The following is a 22,379-nucleotide window of genomic DNA, read 5'->3' on the forward strand; positions in this document are numbered from 1 at the left end:
CAGTAAGAACTTGCAAAAGGCACAGTGAGCTAAAATCCAGTCTTGGTCTACTGCACTAAATAATTGCTTCAGAATGAACCTTTAATAGGTCACATTACTCTTCAAATACAAAAGAACTTATTTTAAGCACTAACTTCAGTGATTGTAGATTAGTCCTTCCATTTCTCTGCAGCTGATAATGAAAATTAAGGGTAAGCAAACAAAATATTGCCTTCTTTTGACTGTTAGGTTTGCACTCATAGCTGGGGACTTCTTATGTATGTTTTTCTTGAGCTCAGTGTAGCTTCTGAGTGGGTCTGAATTGCAATGGTAGCTGTGAGATCAAACCTAGCAAAGGCAATGCATGAGCAGTCTGGAACTTCACCGTGGAAGAAGCTAAAATCATGTACATGAATTTTCAATTCAAGGCCTTTCTGCTGCAGTGAGCTTTACTAGTAAGTCCTCTTACATCCGTGTAAGCTTCACTGTGGGATCATGGCCTGGGACAGTTTCAGTGATTAACTTATAAAGTGCCACCGTCTTCTTTGCTTCTAGTTCAGTGACTATCAACTCATCTTTTCCCTTGTTGTTCTCTCTCAATCTCAGCTTTATGAACTTTTCTTTGTTTAAAGCCAAAATTAACCTGTTTTCTGTCTGCATCTGTTTATTGTGTAGAAGTATACCACATAAAGCTGTTGTCAGGTAAAAGTGTTTCTGTCCATACAGCAAAAATGAAAAATATTCTCCACACTTATTTTTTGCCAGGAATTACCCTCTTAAGCTGAGGGTTGAGGCTAAAGCTATGGCTTTCCATTTTCAAAGTATATAAACAGAAGCCTCCCTGCAAAAAGGTAATTTGAAAGCAAAGCATTTTATGCCTAGCTGTGGTCACCTGGTTTTATCTAGAGATCAAGAACAGTTTCCTATTGACATTTCAAAAATTGTGTAATTTTTCTTTCACAAGAAAGAAGCATTAACATTTATTTCTTGTAGGCAATGCTAGGACGGGGCAATGGAGAGTCCTCAAGAAAGAAGGAGGATGAGGAAGTTCAGAGCAGGCACAGAATGATCCCTATTGGAAGAAAGATTTACGAGTTCTACAATGCTCCCATCGTGAAGTTTTGGTTTTACACCGTAAGAAATCTTTCCTGCTATATTCATAATGTCTGTACAAATCCTGAAATTGGACTAAAGTCATCTCTTGTGTTTCATTGATGTCTACATTTATATGCATTGGAGGGCTTTACACATAAATAGTTTAATAAAAGTATTTGGTAGAAGTCTGCTAGCATTACAAGACTTTTAAAGATTACCATTTCATTCAGGAAATTAATGGCTAAAATTTGAATGATTGCATTTGTTTTTTCTTTAAATAAAATGGTAAGGGGCAGTTTGCTGTAGTGCTCCCAAGGAATTCCCTATAGGAAAATTCAAAATAGGATTGCTTCCAATAGAAAGCCCAGTAGGAGGTTGGTCTGAGTCAGAATATGAATAATTTAATAACTGATGAAAAAAAGAGGTAGAGCACTTCTTTCAATGGAACATTTTTTTTTCTGTTTTGACCAGTCTGTGGATTGTCTCTCAGAGAAAATGTGCATGTAAGTACCCACAAGATATCAAAGACATGATTGACAGCCAATGTACTTTTTTCAGGGACAAATTAGGTTAAGTCAGTATATTCCCTGTGTTAGAAAGAAATTAAGCTTCCAGAAGGAGCAGAAAAAAATGATGTCATGGATTTCAACTACAGTAAAGCAGTACCAAAAACTTCACAGGGCTTTCTCACAGTTAAATTAATAAAGTTATATTAAAGTTACTATGTGGATAAAAATCTTTTTGGCAATTAGTCCTCAAGAGTAGATATTAATTATTCATTATTGAGCTGGAAGCAGGGATCAAAGTTCTCTTCTATATCAAGTGCTATCTGGTATTTTTATTCAAAACTTTGAGGGTGGAGTAGAGATTGATTATTATTTTAGTAATTATTTAGTTATTACTAGTTATTTTGCAAATTACACTAGAATGTAGAAAGATAAGACTAAAAAGATCACAGAAAGTAATCCTTTCAGTCTTCTTGGCTAGAGTATTCCATCCCAGTTCAGCTTCTGCATCATGTGACAAGTGTGAACTGGTTTGAAAGACCCCAAAAAAGAAGAATGTTTCAAGAAGTTTTTAAAGCTTGACTTAAGGGGAGAAGTTAAGGAAGCAAGAATGTTTTCTCTGTTAAAAAAAAAAAAAGGTCTGCAGAAGGAATGTAACAGCTTTCAAATAAGTGTAAGTACCTCAAAATCCTTGCTGAATAGGACAAAAAAATAACACCCAGAGAGTTGTAGGTAAGAAGTTAGGAAACAGTTTCTAACTGCTCCAAAAAGTACTGTCATGAACTCTGTGAGGACACGCTAGATTTCCCATTATTAATGATTTCTAAACAATCTTATCAAGACACATGTTCATTATGGTACACTGGAATAAATCCTGCCTCAGCCCAATGGAATTGGCTAGATGGTTTCAGGTGTTTTTTCCCAGTCATATTTCCCATCATTCTGCTGAAAGCACAGCAAATGACAAAGAATGGATTGTTCTGCAAGTGACTTCTTATAAGAAAAATTCTGCCTTGCAGATGTTGGGAACAACTCCCATCAATCAAGTGTTAACTGTGGTGGACGCTGTAGACTAGCAGAGTTTAACAACTTGGAGTAATTTATTGCTCAACTCGGTGGCCACTGAACATTAATCAGGCCCACAAGTCCACAAACTACTCATCAGCAGCCTAGTCTCATTATCAACTGCAGTGTGTATTATGCACAAACAGAAAAGTCTTTACACTGCAAATGGAAAGAAGCATCCTGTTAGTTCAATTTTTAAATGGGAGAGAGAAATCAATACTGGATTTCCATTTAGGCTTGTTGCTACAGTTTTATGTCCTGAGGCAGGTCTCAATCAAGGTCATTTATTAAAACTGGATCTTGAATACACTGAACCTGGAGAGCAAGTTAAGGCGGATTCTGGCTGCCACGCTTGACCTGTTGTATATATTGAGAACTCCTGGAGACTCAAAGCAAAACATGTTTTGGATTAAAACTGCACAGCCTATCACATTTTGCAAATACGCAGGCACAAATCTTATTCATGGATTTCAAAACAAATCGTTCAAATTTTACATTCCGCAGTCCAAAATGGATGTAAAAGGTCCTATGGCTATTGTATGCTACTTAAAACAATTTGAATATTCTGCATTTAGCTATCTCTATTTCTATATAGCTGTATTCACCTTCATTCTTCTCAACAAGAGCAAGTTAAGTGAGATATTTGAGTAAATAACATTTGGCTCAGCAGACACTAGACAACTTTTCCTCAAAAAATCCCAAAACAAACCAAACAAAACAAACCCAAAAAAACAACACTAACAAACCAACAAACAACTCCACACCAACTTTTGCCTTTCTCTTTAAATATGAAGCAATTTCAAAAGTCAACTGCTCTGTTGTGTTTTGTGGCTGTTTCATTGGAAACCATGATGCAAATGTTTCATCCCACAGATTGGTGAGCAGAAGAGGATGATCTTCTCCTACTGTTGACTACTCCCACTGTCCTAATATCAAAAAACACTTGCAGCAGTGTTAAAATAGTAAAAAAAAAAAAGTAGAGTTTTATTGGAAACTTCCAGTTATCCTGCTGGAGATGTGCTCACATTGCACTGGATTTCTTCAATTTTTATAAGTTTAACAAATTAGCATAATTAACAAATATTTTCCAATTAGCAGAGTAGTTGGTTAGGTTATTTTCTCTGGGTACTGGCCCACTGGAGTTGATCTAGGGCTTCTTTGCCCCATTTCATATTGTGTCTCTTCAGATTCTGATTGGAAAACAGAAGCCTGCTCCTTGTCAGGTTTCTTTGTCTTAAGAGTAAGATTAAACAATATTTCAGGAATGTGTTAGAAGTTAACTTACTATTAAATCTAAGAGAAATGGTAGCAAAAATACTAGGAACTATGTAACTATTCAGTAGTAGTCTAAAAAGCTACAAATATATGAAAAATACATAAAAAGCAAAATCTTTAGGCATCACTACTGCTAGCATTAACTGAGATACTAGCAGGAAGAGTTTATGATCATTTAATTACTGCAATCAATCAAAAAAGAGGTGGGTGAACACCTTCTTGAAGCATTAACCTATTGGCACAATTTCCAGGTGTGTCCTCTACCACAGTGAACATTCTAGTATTTTCTATGGGATGGGACTGCCTCCATGAAAGGGCTGGGTGCAATCCACCCTTGAAACTTCTTAGTAGGCACTTCTTTCCTTAGTTTCTTCAGCTCTCAATGGTGACAATGGCAGCTCCTAGCACTTTGTCAAGCCAGGCAAAAGCAAGGAAAAACAGGGTTCAGCTTCTGTAGTAGCACTTTTAAAGAATCTTGAGTACCAGCACAAACAGCTGCACTGAAGTTTGGCCACAGTGTTAGATCAGTGTCACCTCCTGGAAGGGGAGAGCAAGTTAGAGGTGTGGGGAGGGAGAAGGAGACTGTCATTCACTCTGCCACCAAAGGGCTAATTTCTTGGGTCAAAGTGGAGACATTTCAGTATAAGTTTACTCACAAATCAAGATTATTTTCTCTTTTGCCAATCAAAAACATTTTGCAATTTTTACTAAGTTTGAATTGACATAAGGAAACCCGCCAAAGCTGAAACCAAAAAAAGCCAGAATTTCAAAAGAAAACCTGGAAGAAGCAAAAAACCCCTGGTTACACTTGGATTCTTGCCATTTCTGTCACTTTTGTAACCTCTCTGTCCTCATTCTTTTGCCATACTGACTGCAAGTGCTCACCAAAGGCTGCTGAAGCAGATCAAAGTAGATTTCCTGTCAATTAGTAATCAATAAGGTCTAAGAGGAGTGTGAAGTAACCTGGCTTTTTGCTCTGTATTAGAAGGTGCTATTTCCACTAGGGAGGTTGTGTATCCAGTTCTGCCTGCCCAGATAGATGTTCTCCTGACCCCAACGTCATCCTACGTGTTGGTCTACATTGCTCCCTGTTTCCCTTAGTGATAGTGGCGCCCTGGAAAATGCTAAGATAAACTCTGTAATGTTAAGCCTTGTGTTTTACCTGCGTAAGTAGTATAATTGCTAGCTGAAATGATTGTTTAGTGATTAAAATAATTATTGTGTAATCATAAGAAGAACAATAGGAAACTGTATGTTCCTAGTCTTAGGTGGCCATGCTTGGCTGAAATCTATGTCTACTATAGAACAATGTAAGTTTAATAATTAACATGAAAGTTATATAACGATAGAATATAAAAGCATATCCATCCTGAACCTATGTCAGAGTCAGATTTGGGTCTTTACCCCTGACACCCAGAGCTCTTCAATAAAAGCACCTGCATATAATCATTTCTCGTGATTATGTGTTCCTGAACGCTAACATTAGGAGTGATAAGCGAAGAGCAGCCTCCAATGACTGTGCACTGCAACCCATCATCCCTCGCAAACTGAAAGACAAATGAGATCATTTCCTCCTCTGTTTTATGCAGACAAGAAGTAGTGCTTCAGCTGTCTGCTTCCTCTATACTGATAGCTATGGCCAATAGAACAAATTCTCGAGTGTCCTCAGCCAGCAACTGGAACAAAAGCCAGAATTCTGTGGCTTTTACAAAGAGCGGAAGTGACATTCTCTAACAAATACAATAGAGCTATAAACTCTATTCTGTGATGGGCAGAGCATTGAAATAATCCTACCCAAAAGTCTCAGTGACCTCTGTGGCTGTTTTAGCTTACATGTGAGCCCATGTACGCAATAGTGAGTAACACACTGTTGAGAGATAAAAACCAAATTCAAATATAGATGTATGCATTACAGCTTTCTGTCACAATGACTAAATGTTCATGCACAGAACTGTGTCATCTTTTCTCTGACTTATATTTAGCCTGAAGATGCATTTTCTTATAGGGCTGCTGTTTGAAAGGCAAAGTAGACAGGCGGTTGGATTCTGGCCTCCACAAACCAGAGTGGAATACTTGCTACAGCCCATGCTCCAGAATGACACTAGGGTTTCTCTGAACTTTATGAACTTGATGATGCAATTTGCCTGACATATCTTTTTCTGACAGACCATTTAATTACATTCAGCATGCAGAAGAAAAAAAAAAAAGAAACTAAAAACAGAATTCACACTTTCCTCTGGATCAAAAATTAACCTGGAAGGTGAATATATTAGGAAGGAAAAGAAAAACATTCACACTTAAAAATTTGCAAAAAAATATAAGGCAAATGAATGCATGGCTATGCCCAACTCCTTGCTGCAGTAGTGTGAGTAAGAGTAGCAGTGTTTTGGGGAGGAAACATGCTATAGGTTAGAAGTAAGAAGAAAGGGTAAGATGACCTCTAATAATGCCTAAAATCTGGACTCAGAATGCCAGATTCAGCCCAGATTGGGTGAATGGGGGGGAAAACACAAAGAAGGGGTGTTAGAGGACCAAAGGCTTTTAGAAGAAGATGAGGGAGAAATCTTCATGTAGCTTACTTAATTGGGTAGTTGACTCAGTGGTATTAGGATTGCCTTCACTGTAGGATGATCCAAGGGAACTGCATTAATAAAGTCTTTTTGAGGAGATAGATATAGCTGGACATATGTGTGTGTATTTTGCAAATTCCAAACAGTACGTAACTTAATGTGAGCTTTCTCAGACAACCCAGGACAGTCTTATTGCTCTTTTGTATGTGAAACCCTGATTTCAGGAAAAAAAACAGTTTCAGGAATATCAAATCATATCCTGGTTCAGTTATATAGATAGTGACAATTGGTGCTCATTTATTCTCTTTACAGCTGGCATACATAGGCTACTTGATGCTGTTCAACTACATTGTGCTGGTGAAGATGGATCGCTGGCCATCTATTCAGGAGTGGATTGTCATCTCATACATTTTCACACTGGGAATAGAGAAGATGAGAGAGGTAAAGTCTCCCCAGCCAAGAAATAAGAAAATAAGCATGGGGTTTGAGGGTTTGGTGGGGGTTTTTTTCATTTTAATATCTTTCTTTATTATTTTTCTCAGGGTACGTTTTTATGAATGAGCTTATCATGAAATTACCTCTTTTTTTCAGAAAGGCAAATGGATTGTTTAAAAATAAAAAGCAGGAAAAAATATCTATCTTCTTTAAAATTAGTGGTTTCTTTTTCTTCTTCTTCTTTTCTCTTTCTTTATTTCTTTTTTTCTTTCTTTCTTTCTTTCTTTTTTTTTTCCTTCCGCCCCTTCCACCACTTCCTTCCTTCCGCCACATCCTTCTTTTTCCTTTTCCTTCTTCTCCCACAAAATTTCTGTGTTCAAATTTCTGTGTTCAAAGCAGTGTGATGCTCATTTAATAGCGTTCACAAGTACAAGGTAATCTTCTGACAAGCCTTAAATGTCATCAAAATTTGTTAAAATGTGACTCTTTATAGGTTTTTTTTTATTTAATGTGTCAAGCAATAGTGTGCATCTCCCTAGGGATGCAAAAGCAGACACAGAGAGCAGAGACAGAGCATTTAAAATAGCACTCAGTCTATAAAGTGAGTGAAGTGGTTCTGTTAAACCCTGCTCCTCGTGGTGTCTCCCACCTAATGCTGTCCTCTTTCACTTAGCCAAAGGTCCATTTATTCCACAGTGACACCAGAGGCCCAATTCAACCCTAATGTGAGTGAATGTGAGTCCCATTGACCTCAGCTGAAACAGCACATTTGTACCCCTGAGCTGAATCTGTCTCCAGTTATGTTTGTACATTCTGAAGCCAGTGCTCTGAAGGACTAGACTAAAAATGGGCTTGCCACACTTGGGCTCCAAAAATGGGTTTCTGACACTGTATGGTAAACGCTACATAATAAATAAAAAGAACAGAGGAAAAGACACTGCCTGAGGGGCCCATGAGTGTGGTCCATGGAAAGCAGTGGCAGTAGCCACACAAGGACTCTGCAACTCTGATGGAGCCAAGGCACTGCTGGCTCAGCAGGTAGGAGGCTGCACTCAGGAGGAGTTGCATGACCTAGTTTTTCCCTGATCATTCACCCCAAAGTGACATTTCCACAAAAGTTTACCAGGAACATTTGTCACAATTGGTTTCTAAGCAGATGTTGGAATTGTTTACAGATGAGCCCAAAATTCATTCCAAAAACAAATTCATCTTTTTTGAGGAACTGTGTGAGTTTGTTCAAATGTTCTTGGGCTAAATATAGAAAATTAAAACCGACAGCTTGTTAACTCACTAAAAGGTAGGTCTTATTCATGAAGATCACTTGAATAATAGTTTTAACAGTAGTTCGGGAAAACAATCAAGTTACACAAGTGACCTTGCTAGGAGAATGACAATAAATTCGTAAGGTAAGATTATTTATTTTTGTGACCTTTATTCTTAGCTGTGTAACCTAATTTCCAAAAACAGGCCCAAGTAGTATCTGGTATCTCTCTGTATTAAATTTCTGATGCAGAGCTTTATGGTTATTAATTATTTCTTGGTCATTTGATGCACATTTTAATGTAACTTTCTGTAAATCTATAGCTTCTTTAAATGTGAATTTTCTGGTTGAAAAAATCTTTCTGTATTTTACCTTCTGTTCTAAGAGCCTAGGTAGGGTTTATACACTTGAAAAACAGAAATACATACTCATATTTCTAATGATTTGGTGAGGTTTTTTTTTGGTGAGTCCTTTGTCCACTTTGTCCTTTAAAGTATCTTAGATACGTGTTAAGAATGGTTGAAGATTTCAGGAGAAAACTAACAGAGAGTACTTGAGATATTTGGATGGTAAGGATCTATCAGCTTTTTTTTTGGCCTGTGTGGCATATGTCTATCTGCTTACTGCAGATTTCTTCACCTCTTTATTAAAACATCTCAGCTCCTCTCCTCTGCATTTCCTCTGTCCTTCAGATCCTCATGTCAGAGCCTGGCAAACTGCTGCAAAAAGTCAAAGTTTGGCTCCAGGAGTACTGGAATGTTACCGACCTCATAGCTATCCTCCTGTTCTCCGTGGGGATGGTTCTCCGCCTGCAAGACCTGCCTCTCCGGAGTGACGGCCGCGTCATCTACTGCGTCAACATAATCTACTGGTACATCCGGCTGCTGGACATCTTCGGCGTGAACAAGTACCTGGGGCCCTACGTCATGATGATCGGGAAAATGGTAAGAGCAGTTAACAAACCTCTTCTCTTTGGCATCAGGCTCTTGGCTCAGCATCCTTAGCCAGTGGCATTGCTGCGGATCCAGATGATTTTTACATAAGTGTTTTCATGTAGGCTAGAAATCAGTGCTTTATTGAATCAAAACCTCCAGATCTGAGGACCATATTTTTCCTGTTCTGTTAGATGATGCATAGTTTTTCTTTCTCTGACATCACTCTTCAACAGCAGAGCTACCCTACATCCCTGTGTGGCTCACTTGCAGAAAGTACAAAGGAGATTGGTGATTATAAAGGAAGGTGGTTTGTTAAGGTAAAGAAAAAATTGTTCAGGTGTGTAGTGCCTTGAGACTCTCAATGCATGGTGATAGTCATGGTGTGTTCAAAGCTATAATGGTTAGGGTCGGGACTGACCCTTCTACAGTTTGATCCACATCCACATGATCTTCCATCATTGAAGTTCAGGTGTGACCTCGTGACATGAGAAATCCATTTGCATAAGTGCAACCTCTGTGCCCTAGCCACATCAACTGTACACACCACAGCAGAAATATTAACAGCTTGTAGAATAGTAAATGCATGCATGAGGAATCAAGAGACATTTGCTTTCACATGCTTGACTTTCGACTTTTCAATTTTCAATTTTCATGTTTCCATTGAAGTGTTGCAATTAAGCAGCATTTTGCTTGTTTCAGTTTAAAAAAATGGCTGGATTTACAGATGCACATGCGCACATCCCTGATATTTGTGCAGGATATTCCTGCACATGTAGCTGATACGCATGTTCATGTTTCACATACATTATCCAGCTTTCCTTGCGTAAACCATGTCTGTTTCATGAAAAGTTGTTATGTCCTGGAAATGGGATTTTGAAGTGCCCTTCCTCCAAGAAGGCCTATAAGAGGTTGGCATGAGGTTTTGCAGAGTTCCAGAGTGAAAATACTCAGCAGGAGGTTCTTCTTGTTGGAGGTTGTTGTAAAAAGACAGAAGGACCAGAGAAAGGAATACAGATCAAAGAGAAAACACTGCCTTAGCAAGTTTCCTTCCTGCCACATTTGGACTCCCTTTCTGCCAGTGGATCTGGTGATCACTGGGGCTTACACAATAAGCAATGTATAAAACTTCTGAAAAAACAGCTACCCCTCTGCTCTGCTTTATTTTTCACAGCTACATGCACTTAAAGTTTCAGAACTGTAGTGCTAATGCAGGTGCTGTGAGCAACAGTTCAGGAATAGAGGGGCCATGTGCAGCAAACTTCTAATAGCCAGTGTTACAGGTGGCTGGTAGGAGCCCAGCTCCACCAGCAGGAAAGAGTGGTTCATTTTTCTTCTACGTTACGCAGAAAGGAAGTGATTGAAATTAGCAGCATTTTCATTCCCTTGTCACTTTCACATGTGTACAACAAATCAAACCCCACTCCACTTTCTGTGGAAAACAAATGCGGAAAAATCTCTAGCTTCTGTGTGCTCAGTATCTACATTAGAGGGTGTTGAATTCAGCAGCCAAATTGTTCTGAAGCTCTGGGCACCTGTTAAAGGAGGCAAATTCTTCTATTTTGTGCCTTCCTGTTGCTTGGTTTTCATCATTTGTCCAACTTTCCTTGCACTTTCAGCCACTCTGACACATCCCCTTTGCCCTCACATGCAATGCACAACCAGTTTGAGTTACACAGCTCAACCTTGCACATCTATTTTCTGACCAGCTTACCCTCTTGTGCAACTCATGTCCAGCTCATGCCCTTCCTGGGAGCTGCACCTGCTGACTCTAGGCTGCTCCATGGGCTCTCTTGTGTATTTTTGTTTCAATCATGTGTCTCTCTACCTCCTCGCATTCTTGCAAGTGGTGTTGAAGGTTCAGTTCAGCACGGTGAAGGACATAAAGCTGATTATACATATTCTACAGAATAAGCACATCACAACTACTGAGGTCCTCAACAGACTGTATTTAAGGCCTGAGACCTTTTCTTGAGCTTGTATTGTAAGTTTTAGACACAGAACGGAAAAGGAGCTTTCTCTTCACCTGCCTCTACACGGCAGTCAACGAAATAGCTGCAATAAGTTTTACCTTTGGCCACTCTGAACAAACATGCAAGGGAAATCAGGCAAGAAGCAGGAATGGGCTTGAGTGGTTTAAAAGCAATAGGTTAAAGCAAAGATGAAGATACAAGGAGGAAACTGAATGGCCAAGTTTATTATTATCTACTGATTTCACTAAAAGAATATGCTTCTGCTTTTCTGATTTCTGCACAGTGATAGATCTAATGTCCTTTAGGAAATTTCTGGAATGAAATTAAATTAAATGTGTGGAATGTCAAGAGAGAGTCAGAGGTATATCAGTTCCTTTAATGTGTGGAAATATCTGCATTTTTTTAGCATTTCTGCAAATACAAAAGTTGAAATACAGCCAACTTCGTTATGAAATTGTATCCCAAAGAATTGTGGTTTAACACTTTTTTAAACAGGTAACCGATGAGTTCTTTAGGATGATTGAAATAGCCATTGTCTTGCTAAAACAGCAATTTTAATTTCACATGACAGGCCAAAGGACCTGATACAGTGCTCATTAAAGTCAGTGGAAATTTGTTCATATATTTCATTGTATTTCAGGGAAGTTACTGAGATTTTAGAAGATAGCCAACTGAAGGAGGAGAAAAGTAATGTTTATCTTGAATAGAGAACGGCCCTAAAAATTTTATTTCTTGCAACATGAGGTCACGCCTGTGTGACTCCTGATCAAAACCACTTAAAACATTTAAGACATTGTCTTAAATTGACTCAAAATACTGTTTTTGTTTATTTGTTTGAATGACATTTTAAATAGTCATTGCATTACGTCATATCAAGTTATAAATTGCCATTTGAAACAAAGTTTGATCAGACAAGAAAGGAGGAATCAGGTTTCACCTCTAGTTTTCTTCCCTAAAAGCAGTGAGAACTAGATATAATTATTCAGCTTTCCCATTTAAGGATGCTTTTTGAAGTACAAGGATCTGGAATTTCTCTTCTTAAAGGAATATTCTTATTCTTAAGAATATTAAGAATAATATTCTTAAAGAAATTTTTTTGAGAGATTAATGCACTGAGTTAAATAGGAATGTTGATGGTTGACTTCACTGGGTTTTAATTATTTAAAGCATTTCTTTTCCTATCTCATGTCCCCAAGGTTATTTTCTTTCTATCCTACTATTTTTATGAACCTCAAAACTTTTGTTTTCCCCTGGTTTTTTTTTTACTTGTCCTTGGTTCCTTCTGTCTATCTTCCTGATTCTTTTTCATCTGACCCCTGCTCCGCTGGTGCTTTCTCCTAGAGCCTTTCTGTCTAAACATGAGCATACCTTTTTCTTTTTTGCTACCCTGTAACCCTCTTTTCTCTGGTACATACTTTCCCAGTGTTGCTTTGACCTCAGGTTGCTCTAAAACTGAAGAACCCCTGCAGCAGCACCAGATCCATCTGCTGCAAGCAGGTCCCTCTTCCAGCAGCTCTTGCCCTTGGGTGGCAGCAGGTGCCCCGTGGAGCCATAAGGCCACCAGCTGAGGTGCAGGTTGGTTTCACACCTCTCTTGCAGGGAGGGCTGAATTCAGCTGAGCCAGAAAATGCAGAGACTGGAGGGAATAAAACTCATAAGGTTTAGAGGATTCTTAACTTGAGTTTTGGCTAGAGACAGAAGTTATGTCCAGAAGTGTGAAAAACAGCTCAGTTGTAGCAATTATGAAGACCTGGCAAGTTTTAAGGGTATCTTACCAGGAACTTTACAGGACTCCCATTTTTTTTAACATTCAGTTTGGGTAGTCTCTGCTGTACCTGCCTGAGGCCCATTGTTCTGCTTCCTTGAGGGCCTTTTCTAGAACAGTGCTTCTTCTAATCTTCAGATCTATTCAGCGTCTTGTAGGATTGCTGTCCCACGTTTTTCAGGAACATTTTGAATGGGTGGGCACTGTTTGCAAACACTAGTTAATCTTGGGCATATGCGAATGAGGCCCTCAACAGTGGAGAAGAGCAGAGTTCACTGTCTGTTATCTGACTGGGTTTTTTTAATGTGGCGTTTGTCAGACTCCCCCACCAAGTAGATTTTTAGCCCAGCCAGTATCACAGCTTTCCCTTCTCACTGGGTACCACCATGGTGTCCCTTATGTCGCAGAGACAGGCTGTTCTGCCACCCGTTCCTCCGTATGTTAGCTGCAGCTCCCTTTGCTTCAAGATAATGACTACCAGTGAATAAAATTATCCATGTCAGTCCTTTTGCTTAGGTGCAGGTGCCACGTGGCGTCTATAAACATCATCTCACGACCCTTGCCCAGACCAGGCTGCTGATTCCAGTGAACCCATATATTCTAGTGGAGGCAACTGGGGTGACCAGATGGTACTTTGTATTTTCAAGCCTGTTTATAACATTTGAATTGTTCTTGGAAGGGACACTGGGTAAAACCAAGGACACAATAATACCACTTCACTTCTTTGAAAAATATTTTTTTTAAATGTGTAAATGAGAACAGCTTTCCAAAATTTGTTTCTGAAAATTCTGTTTCTAAGATTCACAGACTTTTTCTTTTTTTGCAGCTCATAATAATAAGAATATGGACAAATAAGTTCCTCTAATTCTTGTCCTTCTCTCTCTTTTTCTCTCCTTTTTCCTGTCATTACATTCAGATGATAGACATGATGTACTTTGTCATCATCATGTTGGTGGTTCTGATGAGCTTTGGTGTGGCAAGACAGGCAATTCTCTTCCCCAATGAGGAGCCTTCATGGAAGCTGGCGAAAAACATTTTTTACATGCCTTACTGGATGATCTATGGGGAAGTGTTTGCAGACCAGATAGACCGTAAGCAAGTTTATGATTCTCATACTCCAAAGTCAGGTATCCAGCTTTGATCAGATGATGTCCTATTAGATCATGTGTGTTTGCTCAATAAATGGCTCTGGATAGAGGAACTTCTCCAACACAGAGAACGGTTGCAAAAGTATTTTTTCAGCTAGTATTGAGGTGTCCATTTCAGAATATGCTTCTGGCATCACTTTGCAATATTTAACTGGAAATCTGTAATGCTGAATTATCATGAATGTAGAGAAGGTTATAAATGTGTCCTTTTTACCAGCTTGGTGGCAAGAAACCCCTTCCAGGTATCCAACATGAATTTCGTGATATACCTGGGACACAAAAGGTCACTTATTTCTTTCTCATCCCTTGGTTTATTTTTAGACCTAAATACTTTTTATCTAACTTCATATTGATCATTGTGTCTAATAATTAGAGGTTAGACTTTTCAGCTCCTTTATTTCATGGGAATCTAATCCAATGAGTTTTCTCTTCTCTGTTACCTTCTAAGTACCGCATTCAAGCTAAACCCTGTGATGCAATTCTTTGGGTCTAATAATTAGATCCATTTTTAGAAGATTACTGCATTTATTTTTAGAAGGCAAGACTGCTCTCAAACCAATGCAAAAAGGAAAGAGCCAGTATTAAATATACTATCTCCTCAGGATTCATCAGATAGGTGATCAGGAAAATGCTTGGTTTTTGTTTAGATTTAATCTTGTGGTCCCACTCATTGCATTGCCACCAAATGAGAGAGCTGGTCATGAGAAATGATGCAGTAGATGACCAAACTAAGAATCACAAACAATGTCATCTTTTGTGACTACTGTCACATAACTGATGCTCATCATTCCTGCTTAACTACATGTAAGTCTTGGCAGCATTTGGAAGTCAGTAGCTTTTCCAGTGGCAGATGGCTTCCATTAAAGTTCTGTTTGGGATATTTCATTTTGTTCTATGGAACATCTTAGGAAAGGACAGTATTTTCAAAATTTATTTGCTGTTTGTTCAGTTCTGACAAAGTTTGAACAAAAAAAAAAATTATTCTTCCTGATCTGATTTGAAGTAGTGAATGCATCTATATCACAAATAATGCCCCCAGTTGAATATAGTTTCAGTATACGTATCCCATGGCAGATATTTCAGCAGTTTCATGTTAACTTCTGCTTCCTGACTAGCACAGAATCATTATTCTGGATACAGATAAAACCTCCTTTTTATCTTTACTTCCCTGCTTTGTTTTCGAAAGCAGCAAGGAAGTAAGAAAATACCTATAATCACAAAATTTTTCAGTATGTTTCACTTTTTACCCAATTCCCTCATTTTAATCCTTTTCCCTTCTCTTTTATTTTCAAAAATTCAATCATTCCAAAGGTGTAATAGTTGGAGATATAAAACTTTGTTTTGCTCTGAAAGCATATTTTAGCGGGATGAAGGTTTGTACCATTAAAATAATACTTCCTTCTACAAGCAGAATATTGTCTGTCCCTCTACAAGTGGCCATTTATTGATATTGTACTAAGTAACTACCATAGTGCAACAAACGTGGCAATTGCCTGAATAAAGTGTTCTTGTTTTTTTTAAATGAAGGGCTGATTACAGTTTAGAACCCATACACGTAAGAAACTGCAAAGTGTTTAAGTATGAAAACAGGGTGGCAGGCTGCACATCCTTGCATGAGGATTTGTGTTATTTAGATGCACAATATTCAAATAATGGAAAAAGATGCAGAGTAATTATTTCTGAAGCTCAGGGAAAGCAAAATTCCTGGTGGCCTAAACGCCAGCTTTAAATACAGACATATTGTTTTTCTGCCTGTGTCAAGGAAATTTGGAGTTGCAGCAAAAGTGATGATGTCAAAATGAAAAGCAGCATCTACTTCCTCCTTCCTGAGAGGCAGATGATGCGGGGAATTAGAATCTGCCACTCTTCCAGCACAAATTATGTGCCCTATGTCATGTCCATCTGGTGCTCAGTTGTCTCAAAAATGTTATCTGTGGAATAGACTGGCAGCACGAGCAATAGTTGGTGATGTTGTTACGCAATCAAAATGATCCAATGGCACCCAGAAGGTTTCGCTAGCACACTCTCATTTTTTCACTATTTAAACATTTGCTGTTATTTATATTTTCCACATTGTTCTAAGCTAAATCAGCCACTGTACCCATGTTAAAGTGCTGCAGTGTTTGTACTTTCTCAAATAAGATGTGTGTTCTAAAATTGTTATGCTACATCTAAACTGCAATTTAACTTCATGGTTTAGAGCACATTCCTTTTTTAATCAGTATTATTTTAACAAGACAAGGGGTTCCTTTGTGATTTTTTATTTATATTTTGGTGTTTAATGTTGCTACATTATTAACAAGCTTGGGTTTCAGTATAAGTGCTGATCATGAAAAAGCATGTTTATTTGAAACACTCTCCCAGAAATCAATCCTGGTATCTGAGAAATGTACAAAAAAGTAGGCTACTCTAACGTCTCTAATGTACTTTTTTAAAGTAAAATCAGTTTCATCTATTTATTAATTATTTTTATTTTATTTGTGAGGCATGCCATTAAGGCTGACCAGATACAATGTCTGAATCCATCTCATCAGCTGGCAGCCTTTTCATCCAGTGGGTCTACTCTGGTTTTTATTTCAATGTACTTCTAAATGTCTTGCTCTAAAAGAGTGCTTATTTACATTACTTACCCACAGTTTCTGTAGTCATATCATTTTTTAAGGAAAAATATGTAAGCTGAAGTATGTGTTAGTGTCCTGTTGGTATGTGATCTCATCTTCAACTCAAAAGTGAGGACAGATTATATCCTCACTTCTGGGATTATGAACATATTATTCAGTGGTCGTGTTTATTATCAGTGACATCCGTAACTGCTACAAACCTACAAATTTCTGACTAAGGATCAGTTGTAAAGTGGGGCGGAAGGAAAGTAAATCTTTTAGTTTTGTGTTCAAATTTTCAGGTTAAGTCAACACAACCAGCAAAACCACTCTCTAAGTAGCTCCTCTCTGACTGACAGTTCATCATAATATGACCACTAAAAAAATCTAAAAGTTTTGTCTTATTAAACAGGTGCTCTGTATGAAAAGATGTAGAACTAGAATGGTCAGCTCCAGTGATTCTTGGATGAAGAGAGTGAATATGCCTAAAACATGCTGAGGGAGGAGCCACAGACAGTAACACATGGAAGAGTGACCATGCTGGCAGTAGGGACGTGCCGGGCTCCTGGTGCTCTTTCACTCCCAGATACCCATTGAGCCCACAGCCCAGCTCCACATGGCTTGGGGAATGGGGAACTAGAAAAGACAGATTTTTCAGAGCAATCATAATGGTCTTCCTCAAGGTGTTTGAGATGGAAATAAGTGGAATATGATCTATAAACAAAGGAGGTGCAATTACAATTAATTAGACAATATATTTCCCACTACTGTATGCAGATGTTCAGCTCATTCTATGCAGCTGATTTGGCACAGACAGAAGGTTTCACATACCATGTTGTCTACTTGGGAAGTTTTAGCACTTACATGAAACAGTCTTTGGAAGTATGTAAAGATCAAGGAATAGTCAAGCTACTATAGAATACTATAATAGTCAGGCTACTTCATGGAAAAGTTCAACCAGTTCAAGTGAAACATCAATAAGGACTGAAACCACCTTGAGCTATTGAGTTTTGACTTGGGCCTAGAAAACTCCAATTACCAACTACTGGGATTCAGATAAAGGCTTAGACCTTAGAATTGAAAGTAGGCTGTAAGCTAATCAAATTTATAAATTATTTAAAGGTCAGGAAATTAAAAATTAATATATTTCAGGAAAGGAATAATAATAAGAGCTTGATAAATTGAAAAAAATTAGACTGATATCAATTATGTAGTTGAATAAAGATATATTATTATTGACTGATAGCTCGGGGAGGAAGGAGAATCTGAATCAGGGAGCTGGTGATGGCACATGCAACTGTGTCACTTTGGGGCTGTCTTTCCTAATCCATCTGTGCCTTGTGCTGCCCAATGGGATCCATGGGGCAGCAGCCAGCCATGTAACTGCTTCAGTGAATGCCTATCCAGAAGCAGATTTCCCACAAGCACTGTAAAATCTCTCCCTCAGCTCACCACACATTGGAACTTGTGCTGGCCATTTTAGCCAGGAACATTCACAGGGCAGTTCTCACCTGTGAGGAACTTTGTTTTCACCTCACAAAACTATCCGCCCCTCCAGAATACTACGGATACTGAAGGATATAAGAAACACTGAAGTGGAAATGTGAGTTTGTTGGTAAAAAACGTGTAGCTAGAGGGAATAAATGCCAGCTTGGGAAATGGCAGTCATCTGTAGAAAATTAACATCAGAGCTCACATTTTCCTTTATTCAGAAAGCTAAGCAACTGAACCTGCTGTTAGTCAACATGGCTTCTGGGAAGTTTTTCAGATTTTCCTGGTGTCTCACAGGTTGGATTTCTATCTGGATTTTCTTACCAGCTGACAGTATTTCATGTGCCATCTGGAATCTGAAGATCAGCCTGAATTGCTTTTGTTTCTTGTGTCTATTTCTGTTTTGGAAAACTTGTCTAGTTTAAGAGGAAAAGATGGGACCTCTTTCAATTGTATTAGAGGAATATCAAGTAACCAGAATGCAATCATTTCAGAAGATGAGAGACCCTTATACACAGGTTTTAACTATTCAATGATCTTCAGAGGAAACTATAATTACTATCAAAAACTTTTAAAAAATTCTTTAAATTTATTAATCTGTTAGATCTGTTTAAGTTTTATTATTCTTGAAATTTTCTTAGTACAAATGAAAATTATGTACTAAACTCCTCATGACCTTACAGGCTGCATGCTTTTCATGACTCAACAGGAGCTTCCTACTAGGCCTCTCATTTGCATGGATCATTCTGGAATGAGAACAAATAGAACAGCTCTGTACAAAATAAAATATATCATACCTGTGGCAATACTTTTAATGTTGTTAAATAAAGGTAGTGGGTAAGATATTTTCTCAGGCTACAAACAATTTTGAAAGTCACTCTGGGCTGGATTGCATCAGTATTCCCATATCTAGCACTCCTGATGTTGTAATTCGGGTTCTATTTGGTTGGCTATTTTTAATGGGGGAAGGAGGAGAGTAGGAGGAGGACAAAACCTCTAGAGTGAATGAGAAAAATATAGGTATTTACTATAAATTATTATTAAAATACCAGCAGATTGAAGAGACCCTTGAAAGTCATTTTTAATGTGGACTGGGTCAAGAAGCAACATGGTCAGGACGCTGTCATTAAAGAAACCTTCTTGAAGTAAGGAGACACTGTTCAACTCCCTGGATATTTCTACTGATGAACAGAGTAATTCTGTGAAATTCAGAGTTTGCAGGTTTTAGTATTTTCTCCATCAATGAGGAAGAGAACAACTTTAGGAAGGCCACTTAGTATTTTTGGCGGGGGGGCGGTGGGTTTCAATATTTAGAGCCTGGTAAACTGGTAAGTCTGCTGAGACATTTGGTTCAGAAATTATAAAATACTTTCACATCTTTTGCATTAATTGTGGAAGGTGCCTACATACTCATAAATAGGATGATGAAAGTGCATTAAAAATAACCAGACTTGAATTTTTAAAAAAAAATTCATTTTTGTTATGTGGTTCCACTTATTTGTTTCCACTTTATTTAGAATTGTGAACATAGGAAAGCATCCCTTAGTTAACTGTGATTTCAAATAAATCAGCTTGTATTGTAAAAGTGGTATCCATTTTTATAGGAGAAGTTTTAATCAAAGAAAAAAAGCTATTCAGTGGCAGAGGTGTTCAATTGTGCACTTTTGTCTCTTCATTATTTCCCACACCTGCTCTGGAAGGGTGCAGCTGGGGGAAGAGTCGTGATGCAGAAACTTACCAGCATCCTTTGCCAACCCCTCTACTCAACACACAGTAAAAGTGTACAGTGCCCTTGTCATGACAGTAATTACAGCAGGGAAACTAATTCTTCCTGAGCTCTGCCTCCATGTTGGGCCTGAAAGGCACACGAGCTTTTGGGGTTTTTGTAACTATTCCCTGGACAGGAAAGAGGAAGGGTTAGGTATGTAGCAAGGAAGGCCTAGCAGGAAACTGTAAATGGGAGTCGGGAAGGAAAAATAAGCATGGAAAGAGATTGTAAAAGAGGAAACAAGGGATGCAAAAAGGATGTACATCTACATGTGTCAGGAGGCAATGTTTGAAAGTTTTGTGAAGTTAATTAATATAATTGAAATTAAAACTCCAACCATTTACTGTTTTCTAAACCCCAAGTTCAGGACATAGTGTCTGAACTTTATCCAATGGCCTGTAGGTATCAGAGCTGTTGGCTTTTTCAGTTACCTCAGATTGGCATATCATTATGCTTCCAGAATTTGCTTCTTTAGTAAAGCATGTCGCTAGAATTAAGTATTCTGTGGTTTGTGTTATAGCAAGGCTATAATGTAAAACAGATGAGTCAAGTTTGCATACATGTTAATATTGTGCTTTGAAACATATTACAATATATTAATGCACATATTGCAAAAATTTCTCCAAAAATAATTAATATTTTTGAATGATGTTACACATGAAGGGTGGCACAGATTCCTCAGGGGTTAGGCAGAGTGAACGCCTTTAATGAATAGTGGGGGAAAAAAGGCTTTGAAAATAAATATCATAATTTAAATATGGCAGAAGATGTTTGATGACATGCCATGGAACACAGACTTCTGCATTTTTGAACACACGTCATACGTTTTCTCCTGCAGCTGAAGATGTGAAAATTAAGTGGTGTCTTAGCTCTCCATTAGTAAGGCAAGAAATAAGTATTCCCATGTTATTTAAAAACTGCACCCACAAAAAAATATGCAAAAGAGAAAAACTGCAAAGATTCAGGACAAGCTGAACCACAATGAGTGTATAGAATAGACTGTGGGAACATGTCTGCATAGGAAATCTAATTTGGCCATCACTGAGTGGCATAAACCAAGAGATTACCCACTTGTAAGCAAGTAGAGCTGGAGAAATATTTCTTGTCTTCTTAAATGTTTTTTTTTTTCTAGATTAAGTTCTATGTTTTTTAGGAAAAAAAATGGGATAATAGATTTGGAACCAGAGTTGGAGCTGAGTTTTTGATCTCATTTATCTAAGGTTTGAAAAATGCTTTTCAAAATTCTTCTCATTACTTGGAAATATATTATTTCTTCTGTTTTCAGCATAAAAAAGGACAACAGGTTTCAGATACTGTGATTGTTCCATCTCTGGTGAAATCATGATGGGTTTTGGTGCTTTGTTGTATTGGACTTTGTACCTCTGACTCGATATATGAGCAAGCTAATGTTTACACACAAACAGAGAGTAAGTTTCATATTGAGTGCTGATAGCAGGAGGTAAAGAATGGTGCAGTTTCTGCTGGGTGAAGGCCAAGAGCAGAGAGCCCCACACTCCCAGAACCCCAGACCTTTGAATGTCTAAATGAAACCACAGCTTGGAGCAGTGTGGAAATAGCCCTGCCTTAAAATGATCTGCAAAGTGATGTTTACTGAGAAATGAAGAATTGCATTGTCTCAGCCTGCTCCAGTAAAAAAATGTGGTTTTGCAAAGAGGAAGGACTGGTAACACCATGTGCCTAAACACAATGGAGCTGCTGGTAAAAAAAGCAGTGTTGCTTGCATTTGACTCTGGGATTTCTTTTTCAGTGAGTTGAAGATTTTTGGAGAGGTCATGTAGTCTCATGTCGCATATGGCTACAATAGTTCTGTGTGTAATGGGCTGGTATCTATGTGCAGTGCCCAAGACAAAGCACCAAAATCACACATAATGTAATATGATGGCCAGTACAGACATCCACAAGTGAATGTCAAGCTCAGTGAACCAAGTTCAGAAAACATTTCTGAGAAGATTCAATGGCTGGTACTGGAAATGTGGATTTGTTGCCATACAATGAAATTCTACATATGGCATCATCAAACCTCATTTTCCGTGGAGTCAGTACAAAACCTCCACTGATATCACTAGGAGCTGAGTCAGGGCTGAGCACTTTGGAAATCACTCACTTAAACTTCTTTTTGATGGAGATGAGGGGAAGCTAGCTGCAGTGCTGTGCAAAATCTACTAAGGTGGCTTGTGTATGTAAGCTGCTGCTTCCATTATTTTCTTGGAGAGCTGATTAAGGAGATACATAGAATCACCAGGACTGAAGCTACTGAGACACAAACTGATCCCATGCTTGCAGATGAAGATTGTCCATCACTGCACATGAAGGCATATTAAAACACAAGCAGGGAAAACTATATCACCATGTTTTCTCTCCCCTTGCTTCACTTCTACAACATCAATACTGAAAACATTTTGATTCCAATGTATTTGCAGAAGAAACAGGTGGCATCTCTGCTGCATACATGTCCCTGTACCTGGTTCAGTAAAGACTTGATAATCTCCCCCACT

At 38.3% G+C, this 22,379-nt stretch overlaps 1 protein-coding gene across 1 annotated transcript in view; it reads left to right on the forward strand.

Annotated features, from left to right (window-relative positions):
* The window catches only part of TRPM3 (transient receptor potential cation channel subfamily M member 3), a 381,850-nt gene that overhangs the window by 348,754 nt on the left and 10,717 nt on the right, over positions 1-22,379 (forward strand). The window contains exons 20-23 of the mRNA XM_059873453.1: positions 973-1,113; positions 6,803-6,931; positions 8,879-9,130; positions 13,773-13,947. Coding sequence (XP_059729436.1) covers positions 973-1,113; positions 6,803-6,931; positions 8,879-9,130; positions 13,773-13,947 — 697 coding nt within the window. The remainder of the gene's footprint in view (positions 1-972; positions 1,114-6,802; positions 6,932-8,878; positions 9,131-13,772; positions 13,948-22,379) is intronic.

Source organism: Haemorhous mexicanus, chromosome Z (assembly GCF_027477595.1).
Source record: "Haemorhous mexicanus isolate bHaeMex1 chromosome Z, bHaeMex1.pri, whole genome shotgun sequence".
In the NCBI taxonomy this organism is placed as follows: domain Eukaryota; kingdom Metazoa; phylum Chordata; class Aves; order Passeriformes; family Fringillidae; genus Haemorhous; species Haemorhous mexicanus.